The following is a 10603-nucleotide window of genomic DNA, read 5'->3' as shown; positions in this document are numbered from 1 at the left end:
CTGGGGAGGGGGTGTACTATGGGCATCTATCTAGTGGGTAGATGCCAGGGATGCTGGTAGACATCCTACATCGCACAGGATGGCTCCCTCCCCAGGAGAACAAAGAATTATCCAACCTAAATATCAACAGTGTTGAGACTGAAAAAGCCTGGTTTAGCATAAGACCTGACACAGTATACATGTTAATAAATGCTCATTTAATTTTTCCCCAATAGTCTGTTAGACAGTTATAACAACACATTCAATCGTGTACCTTTTATCATTACTTCTCCCCTGGAACAAGCTTGTGTCATAAAATTCTCATCGTTTTGAAAAAATAACCAGGAAAGGGTTTCAACTCCTGTATTCTGCAGATAACTGCTGTTGTGAATCGTGCCGAGTGATTCTCTTTGCTGTGAATTACCTTCCTTTAGGCCTTTGACCTATTGAGTACACACATTTTTGGTGCTTTCTGTTTGTCATATATATTGTATTATGTAACTGTTTTGAGTTTTAGGCTGTCCTGAATTGCTCAACCATTGCATGTTAGAGAACTACTACTTAGGAGCCTTACGTTACTGAGTGTGCCGCATCATAAGAGCAGAGGTGACAATTTCAAAAAATATTTTTAAAAAAACACAAACATCAGGTAGAATCTGCAGGCACAATTAAATACTCATGGTACCGATGAAGGATTGAGGAACTTTGGCTGATTATGTAATAGAGGAGCCCTTTTCCTAGCCCTGAAAGTGTCTTGTTTCCACCATTTGCTTGTGATGATAATGTTGAAAGCTAAGTAGACCTGGAAAATGCAAAAGCTGTCACAAAGAAGCAAATAGTTACTAGAGTATCTCTCTCTTATTTGACTGCCTTGGAGCTAAATTGAAAAAACGGTGCTGTAAACACATGCCCGCTACCTTCCTGTCTCACTGCCTTTCTTGTTAGAGCCGTGTACCCCAAACCCGTTCTAATCTAGTTGAAGAAGAACAGAAAACTTGACGAATTCAAACTTTCCAAAAACTATAACTACATCAGTTTTTAAAGTAACTTATTTTTTCTTGTCAACATGTTAGAGATTTACATCATCGCCCATCTTATTTTTTCAGTGATACAGTTTCTTGTAGGAATTTTAGCAAACGGCATCATTGTGGTTGTGAGCGGCACAAACTTGATCAAGCAGAGGAAGATGGTGCCCTTCGACCTCCTCCTGTGCTGCCTGGCAGTGTTCAGGATCTGTCTCCAGATGGCCATCACCTACATGAATCTGGCTACTTTTTTCTTGGTTGAATTCACTCTGGTTCCTGGGAATTTTATAATTTTCATGTATGTACATGAATCAGAACTTTGGCTCGCCACATGGCTCAGCGTTTTCTACTGTGCCAAGATCGCCACCATCGCTCACCCACTCTTCTTTTGGTTGAAGTTGAGGATCTCCAAGTTGATGCCATGGCTGATTTTGGGGTCCTTGCTATATACAGCTCTCAATTCTGTCTTCCAAAGTAAAGATAGATGGATTATTTCCCAAAATTTCTGGCTGAGCTTTTTCTCCGCAAATGCAACCACTCAAATGAAAGACATATCTGTGTTACAGTTTGCTCTCTTTGCCATTGAGGCCTCATTGCCCTTACTTATCTTTGTCATCTCTGCTCTTCTCGTGATATTTTCCCTGGGGAGGCACACCCAGCAGATGATGAACACAGCGACGGGCCCCAGGCACCCCCGCGTGAGTGTCCCCATCAGCGCCCTCCTGTCCACCCTGTCCTTCCTGGTCCTCTATCTCTCCCAGTACATGATGGTTGCTTTAGTCTTCTCTCAAATTCTCAAGATCCCAAACTTCATCTTTCTGTTCTGCATGTTGACGTTTAGTTCATACCCTTCTGTACACTCTGTTATCTTAATTTTAGGAAATCTTAAGCTGAAACAAAATGCAAAGAAGTTCCTCCTCCACAGTAAATGCTGTCAGTGAGAGAGAACTTTGATCCATCCAAGAAACCCACGGCTTTATGAGTTAACAGTGCCTGTCCTGCCTCTCTCAGCCAAACAAGCCAGTCGTAAATACACAAAACATCATCTAAAGACTGTTTGTTGAACCTGAGGCATTTTTATGGATTCGCTGCTTTTTCAAGGGGTTAAACTGATTCTCAAAGCATAGCACATGTTGGTGGATTATGTCAATGTCAATGCCCTTATTGATATTATACTAATGTTCTACAAAATGTTACCTAATTAAGGAAGACTGGGTAAGTGGTACAGACATCTTTCTGTATTATTTCTTACAACTACAAGTGAATCAACAATTATCTCAAAAGGAAAAGTTTAAGGAAAGAGAAAAACACATTTGAACTTGTGATGTCAGAAGGGTGCACAAACGCTGGAGGGTCCCTGTGTGTCTGATGCCTAGTCTTAGATGATTTATCCTGAACAAAAAGATTACTGTTCATCTCTTGTTTTCCTGTACAATATTTCTGTTGCTTGTTAGTTACAGAGAATGGAACCATTCTTCCCCATCAGATCAGAGAAGAAGCCAGGGACAGGCTGGCCTTCTATGCCCTTATAGGCATGTTCACCTGCTCCACGCTGCTGAGAGCCTCGATGCTACAGTGAGATGTCCCATCGACCGATAAAGAGGCAGACGGGTGGAGAAAGAAGAGGAATGCAGGCCTGAGTCCTCACTTTCTGTTTCCCCCAGATGGGCACACGGAACAGACAATAGCCTACGAAGATGTTTCATTTTGCTCTTGTGTGCTCAGCTTTGAGACCCTTTCAACTGAGGGTGGCAGTTTGGAACTCCTATCACATTGCATGTCTTCCCAATGAAGCAACATCTGTAGGTGGGTGGGCTGGGGGTGTCTCCATCTGCTTGAAGTCACAAGTGCATTTTCTATTTGATGATTTTGGATGTTAAGATGTATATATTTCCCAAACAGCTTCAGAACCCTTTGCTTCCAGTAAAGTAAAAGATGTCCCTCAGCTTGGCTAAAGATCGTAATTCAGGTGTAATGATAAAATGTGTGTCGGTTTGGATTTGCCAATCACCAGTAATGTGGATTCAAATACCAGTTTACTAGCCCCAAACAGGCAGGCCTGGTTGTACCAAACTAGCAGAGGTCTTTGTCCCTGAAGACGCAGGGCAGTATTTATCTTCTTGGGTGTGGGAATTAGCTCTGAGGATGATCTTCCCCACCCCACAGGTCTCATACTTCATTCCCCAAGGAGCAAAATAATAGCCTCCATCTTCCTGCTCTTTCCTTTTCCCACGGCCCCCTAGGTGGGAAGGTTTATAGCTAACTGCACGCTCAGGCAGCCAGCTCTGGGAAGAGCAGTTGGGTCTTGGAGGTGATTACTACCCCCGCTTTGACAAGGGACGGTGAGGGATCATGTTTATTTCCTGTACATCTCAAGTTCAGGTGCCTGCTCCTTGAGTCATGGTGTGTCAACCTGTAGGTGGATAGAGAGTGGGAGCAAAAACTTCAGGTCTCAAAAACTTCAGGAAGAAACATATACAACTCTCCTGTGAGTTTTTTCTCGGATACCGAATTCTGACTCAAGTTCACGCAACTCCTGCTTCAATAATGCTAGTTAATGAAATAAATATTAAGGTATGACTGTATACTTAAAATTTACCAAGAGTTATAAAAAATTATTCATGCTAAAGCAACCTATTCTAGAAACATTTTCACTGTCTACTTTCCTAGAAATACATTTCTTCCAGAAATGTTGCCCGGCTATTGTGATGACGGATATCACTAATTGCTCTCTTGTCGAAGCAAAACAGACTCAGCCTTCAGACTCCCCAGAGCCACCCTTATCTGGACCCCTTAACCTTGACAAATTGTTTTGGTCCTGCTCACCTAGCATGCGGTTAGCCTCTGTAGTGGTGCGGCATCTCCCCCCACCCCACCCCTGCATGTTTAGAGATGGACTGAACACTGTGGGCCCTGGGAGCCTTGGCTGTGGGATCACATGCCCATGGGTCAGGCCAGAGGACTGCTGACCACAGGACATGATGCTCCAGGCTTCCTCCGCTTCCTGTGGCTCCCTGAGGAGATCCATCACCCTTGGCCAGCCAGTAGCAAAGGAGGATGGGCTACAAGGCAGGCTCCTTGTGGAAAGGAAGCCAGCATAGTATCCCATTCTGTTTCACATAGGTCCCATGAGCTGCCCCCAACCAGAGGACCAGTGTTGCCACTTTGTGCCCCACTCTCCATTCTGACTCCTTCAGCGCCCACTCTCCAGGGATTCTCTATGATTTCCAGTGACCAAAAATGGTGACTCCAACTGAGAAAGCTAATCTATGTGCTTATTGAAAGAGATTTTTAAAAACATAAATGCGGCAACAATTTGAGTATTAAAAAACAAGTTTTAAAAATCTTATTAGTTACAGATGGCTTTTAAATTCTCAGTCACTCTTTAAATTATAATCAGTGCTTGATGATAGAATAATCTGGACCTAAAAGTGGCAGGAAGACGTTAGTGTTTAATGCCTACGGGTCTCCCTTAGGCAGACACCACCCATTCTAGATACTTCAGAAAGCTCAATAGGATGCCCTTTGTAGGTTTAAGTACATTCATACTTGTCAGACTATGAATATTCTAATTTTAGGCTTGGAAAATATGGTTTCCATAACTTTTGTCCATGTAGACCTGCATCTCTTTGGGTGAGAAGAGGGACAGGTAGTCAGAAATATCCAAGAGAGAAGGAAACCAGGCAGATCATCCAAATCGACTTTGGCAATCAGTGGAATAACAGATGTTGCAGACAGATGGCACCCACATTGGAGAAAAATCCAAATGATGGGGGCAGGGAGACCCACATGTGATAAAGAGGGTCTTGTTAGGGAATGAGTTTGGAATTATATTAAAAGTTGTATTAACTCAAACTTAGTATCAGTGGTATATTCTTTTTTAAAAAATATTCTTTTGCCACCTAAGAATTATAAGCTGTCATCTGAGACCTTTATGCCAGGGAAAGGGGTAGATAGTGAGAAAATCTGCCTCAGTGAGTTGAAAACAAGCTTTGGGGAGAGTCAACATAAATTCAGCTTGTGGGCATTTGTTTCACTGCCTTTCTACATAAAGCTAGCATCTCTTTCTCCCTCCTTGATACATCAAACCATCTGAGCACTCCATACCTTTGCAGGATTAAATAATGATTGTTTTTAAGATGTAAACATTTGGCTTTATATCTGTGACATCTGGATCTACTTAATCATTTTGGCTGGGGGTCAGGAGTTGCTGATTTTATCCTATAATTTAAAACATATTCAAATCAATGAAGTGTGGGTTTCCTTTTTTCTTTTGGGTGTTTTGTGTCTATTTTAAACGTTTTTCCATAAGATCATCAACATAACATAATATTAAAATGTCAACTCAGATCTCTGAAAACATGTTTATTTTTAAAATGACAACTAACAATTCATTTTGTTTAGGCCTCAACATTATTGAGAAAAAGATACATTGTGACTCTGTTCTACTTTTGAAGTTGAAATGTATGTTCTTAAGTGAAATCTTTAGTTTCTATTTACTGAACTCTCTTCTTCCTACAGATTTGTATAAGTAATTCGATATAAGCATGCGCCGGTGCATAACTGAGTAGAGTTTGAATTTGGGAGCATCTATGGTCCCAGAGCTGGATTGGGCTCAGCACTTAGTAAGCACACTCTGAATGACCTAAATTCCAGATCAACTAGGGAAACTTTAAGTTATTCTGAAGACAAGCAGGTTGAAAAGGATTTGGAAAATAAGTTAAGTAGCTAAGAATGGGATGGGATAGGATTATTGTACTAAATACGTGGAATGCCTTCTGACCATAAACCCACTCATTTGGACAGCAGATGCTGTATTTATGATTATAAATTAATAAGTTTTACTTCATTTGAAACCATGGCAGTTGGCTTCCAGAAAACACTGACCAGACGTGATCAGGAAGCTCAGTTTCATGATAAATATTCACCATTGCTTGTGTGCTATAATACTTGAAATTCTTAAAATACAGATTGTGACTTTGATCATGGAGGCATAATGTTCTTTTTTTTTCAATTACAGTATACGTTCAATATTATTTTGTATTAGTTTCAGGTATACAGCATAGTGGTTAGACAATCATTTGCTTCACAAAGTGTTCCCCCGATATTTCCAGTGGCCACCTGGCACCATACATAGTTATTACAATATTACTGACCGTATTCCCTATGCTGTACTTTACATTGCTGTGACTGTGGTGTAACTACCAATTTGTACTTCTTAATCCCTTCACCTTTTCAGCTTGTCCTCTAACCCCCCTCCCCTCTGGCAATCACCACTTTGTTCTATGTATCTGTGAGCCTGTTTTTTTCTGCATTATTTTGTTCTTTAGATTCTACATATAAGTGAAATCATATGGTATTTGTCTTTCTCTGACTGACTTATCTCAGCTACCATAATACCCTCTAGTTCCATCCATGCTGTCAGATTTCATTCCTTTTTATAGGCAAGTAATTTTCCATTGTATTTATGTACCATCCCTTTTTTATCCACTTGTCTATTGATGGGCATTTGGGCCGCTTCCATATCTTGGCTATTGCAAATAATGCTGCAGTGAATATAGGGATGCAGATATTCTTTCAAATTAATGTTTTGGGTTTCTTCACATATATACCCAGAAGTGGAATCACTAGTCATAAGGCAGTTCCATGTTTAATTTTTTGAGGAACCTCTCCACAGTGGCAGCACCAATCTGCATTCCCACCAACAGTGCATGAGGGTTCCCTTTCCGCCAACACTTGTTGTTTGTTGATTTACTGATGATATGATAGCTGTTCTCACAGGTGCGAGATGATATTTTAAACGATAGCCTTGCTGGATAGAGCAGTCTTGGTTGTAGGTCCTTGCTTATCATCACTTTGAATATATTTTGTTCTAGTCCCTCCCGACCTGAAATATTTCTGTTGAGAAATAACCTGACAGTATTATGGGAGCTTTCTTGTAGGTAACTCTCTTTTTCTTGCTGCTTTTAAGATTCTTTCTTTGTCTTTAACCTTTGGCATTTTAATTATGATGTGTCTTGCTGTGGGCCTCTTTGGATTTATCTTGTTTGAGACTTTCTGTGCTTCTTGGACTTGTCTTTTTCCTTCACCAGGTTAGAGAATTTTCCATTATGTCTTCAAATAGGTTCTCAATCTCTTGCTCTCTCTCTTCTCTTTCTGGTACCCCTAGGATGCAGATGTTGTCATGCTTCATGTTGTCCCAGAAGTCCCTTAAACTATCCTCATTTTTTTTTTTTTTTTTAATATGTCTTTGTTGATTTCAGAGAGAGGAAGGGAGAGGAGGAGAGAGAGAAACATCAATGATGAGAGAGTCATTGATCGGCTGCCTCCTGCACATCCCCTACTGGGGATTGAGCCTGCAACCTGGGCATGTGCCCTGACTCAGAATCAAACTGGGATCTCCTGGATCCTAGGTCGATGCTCAATAGCTGAGCCACGACGGCCAGGCTATCCTCATTTTTTTAAAGCCTTTTTTCTTTTTGCTGTTCTGATTGGATGTTTTCTGCTACCCTGTATTCCAAATTGCTGATTCAGTCCTCTGTATCACCTAATCTGCTGTTGATTCCTTCTAGTGTATACTTCATTTCAGATATTGTGTTCTTTATTTCTGACTGGTTCTTTTTTATGGTTTCTATGTTCTTTTTTTATGCTTACTATCTCTTTGTTGAAGTTCTCAGTGAGTTTATTTATTCTTCCCCTAAGGTATGGAGCATCCTATAACCATTGTTTTCAACTCTATATCTAATAGATTATTTGTATTCATTCCATTTAGTTATTTTTCTGGATATTTCTCTTGTTCTTTCATTTGGGGCATGTTTCTTTGCCTTCTCATTTTGGCTACCTCTCCATGTTTGTTTCTGTGTGTTAGGTAGATCTGTTATGTCTCCCAGTCTTGTTAGGGTGGACTCACTTAGTAGGTGTTCTGTGGGGCTTGGTGGTGCAGCCTCCCTGATCACCTGAGTTAGGGACTCCAGGAATGTCCCTTGTGTGGGACTTGTGAGCCCTCCCGCTGTAGTTGAGGCTTGATTTCTGTTTGCCAATCTGTGAGTGGGATTGACCCTTAGTCTGGCTGTCAATGATGACTGCCCCTGACCAAAGTATACAAGATGCTGTGTGGGGGCTGACCCCAGCAGGGTCTGTTTCCTGCTGAGATCTCCCTTTAGGTGTGCCAGTTGTGGAGCTAATTAGGTTTGCTCTGATGTGGTCTGAAGCCTGCCGCCAGGTATGTTGGTTCTGGGGCCTCTTGGGAGTGACTCTGGTGCAGGTCAATGTCAGATGCTGCCTGTGACTGGCCCTGGGCTATCTGTTAGGAGCTTCAAACTAATCCACATTTTGTGGCTGCCTCTGCTGAGCCTGGGTACACATGGGAGGGATGAAGCTCTTTACCAAGGCCAGCTTCCACCAGCACTGAGCCCTGCCAACCACAGCTGTTTTGTCATTCTTTACACCCAGATCTACTGAAATGTGCTGGGAGGTGTGCCTATCAGTTATAAGCTGAGTATCACTCCTCACAAAGAATTCCCATGGAATCCCAAGTATAAAGAGCTCTCTGTCTCCCTGCTTTTCCAGGAAAAGAATGAATGGATCTCTTGTGAAGTAACTCTCAAGTGTTCTTTGGAAGTTTTAAATCATATTTGAAAAAGCAAAAATAAAATAAAAGAGAAAAGTGGAGACAAGCCAGCAGGGATTCCCTGGAAAATGAGCCTCGGGCCTATAGAGCTAAACCTTCCTATAGCCAAGGTCAAGTGAGACCTGGGCAATTTCTACCTGTCAGGTGTGGAGAATATGACTGGGAGTGTGAGCTCCAGAGGAGATCCGTCGGTGCCCTCACTGGGGATTTTTACATCTCTAATTAAAAATTTTAATTTATTGTAAATAATAACAAATAACAATAGTAAAGAAGAAAATCACCCAGAATTCACCATCCTATTAAATTAGCAATTTTGATTTTCATGTTTCCATTCAAATGCTGGGAATGAAGTTATTTAATTTTCACATCACTCTAATCATAGCAAAGCCATATTTTTATAAATGTTGTTTCTCTTAATATGTTAAGCATTTTCTTTTTGATCATTTTAATGACTGCAGAATATTCTATTGAACTGATATAGCACAGTGCCCAGATATAGAAGCATTTAGTAAATAACTGTTGAAAAGATGAATTAATATATACTTTAATTTCTACTTCCTTATTTGGGGGAGTTAGTGAGTTTCCATTTTTATTATTCAAAATAATATTTAACGAGTACCTTTGTGATTATTATTTTTCCTACTCTTGCACAATTTCATTAGGAAAAGTTCTTAGAAATTTGATTCCTAGGTCAGTGACTATGAAATTCCTAAGCCATTTTCCTTTGAAGCAGATTGTATGGATTTGGTGCATTGCCATTTATCAATGCACAAGTCTGCTAGTTTTTTGTTGTTGTTGTTTTAATATCATGGCCAGCATTTCTGGTTAAGATTTTTTTTTTTTTTTTAACATTTTCTAATTTAATAGATACAAAGAGAGAGATTTCAATTTGGAAATCTCTCTCTTCTAAAATAATTGGCAGGTAAGTTTTGCTTTTCATTTTCATTTTGTAAGCCTTTTCCTATGGCTTAACACAGAACCTAATTAGCTCTTAAGATTTCTCAATAATCCTCATTTCAGTGAGTTAGAGAATCTTCCAAGCGAGCATGTGGGGCATCCTGCACCCACTCTGTGCAGGAAAGAGGACAAGTTGGAATCACTGGATTCTCTGAAACCACTCTGAGCAGAGAGCCCGGCACATGATAGCTGCCAGTGCATGCCATGGAAGGTGACAGAAATGCTCAGAGAGCAGAGCACCCAAGGGCAGAGCAAAGGCCAATAAAATCTGAAAAGACTCAGGGCAGCTCTGGGCTGACAGAGAGGGCTCCTAGATGGGGTGTGCAGGGAAAGCCATGGAGTTGGTACTGGCCATCCTCCTTGGACAGCTAGTAAGATTGGTGACATGTTTAACATAGCCTGGGCTCCCTCCTTCATACATCATAGAAGCAATTTATCAAATCCTCACAACAGTGTGGAAGGCACCTGTATTTCCATCCTTACTCTCCAATGAAAATTAAGAAAACTTCATTACATAGTTTTTTATAAAGGCAAATATGTGAAAAACCCTAAGTTGCCAGGAGAGTGTTTAAATAAAAAACCACATGTGACCCATACAATGGAATACTCCTGCATGTATAAAAAATATTTATGTTGACCTACATCTATGGACTTGAGGATGTTAATAAAATAATAAATGAAAAAAGATTATAAGATAATATATAAAATTTTATATAAAGTATGTATGTATACTCATACATAAATGTATAGAAAATTTGGAATTACATATTTCAAAATATTGACAATAGCTATCTCTAGACTTCCAAATTCAAATGATTTCATTTCCTCTTTTCTTATCTGTATTTTCTAATGTTCTTATGAACAATATGCATTATTTGTGTAACAAACTAATAATAAAAGCAAAAAAGTACAAATAAAAGAGACTCTCTGACCCTTAACAGGCCTTGTTGCAGCCTGTCCCAATTCTCTGAACTTGTTCCTGTGTTCATGACCTTCTTTCTCCCTTCCCCCT

At 40.3% G+C, this 10603-nt stretch overlaps 1 protein-coding gene across 1 annotated transcript; it reads left to right on the top strand.

Moving 5' to 3' along the window:
- Nucleotides 1–1045: 1045 nt before the first annotated feature.
- Nucleotides 1046–1945, top strand: TAS2R1 (taste 2 receptor member 1; the record flags this gene model as incomplete). Its single annotated transcript, XM_081132573.1, has 1 exon — nucleotides 1046–1945. One exon carries the CDS (start codon nucleotides 1046–1048, stop codon nucleotides 1943–1945), a length of 900 nt encoding a protein of 299 aa, XP_080988699.1.
- Nucleotides 1946–10603: the final 8658 nt, after the last annotated feature.

Source organism: Miniopterus schreibersii (assembly GCF_964146895.1).
Source record: "Miniopterus schreibersii genome assembly, chromosome: 3".
Classification (NCBI taxonomy): Eukaryota; Metazoa; Chordata; class Mammalia; order Chiroptera; family Miniopteridae; genus Miniopterus; species Miniopterus schreibersii.
The sequence above is the reverse complement of the archived record's forward strand: the minus strand, read 5'-3'. Positions and strand labels throughout refer to the sequence as shown.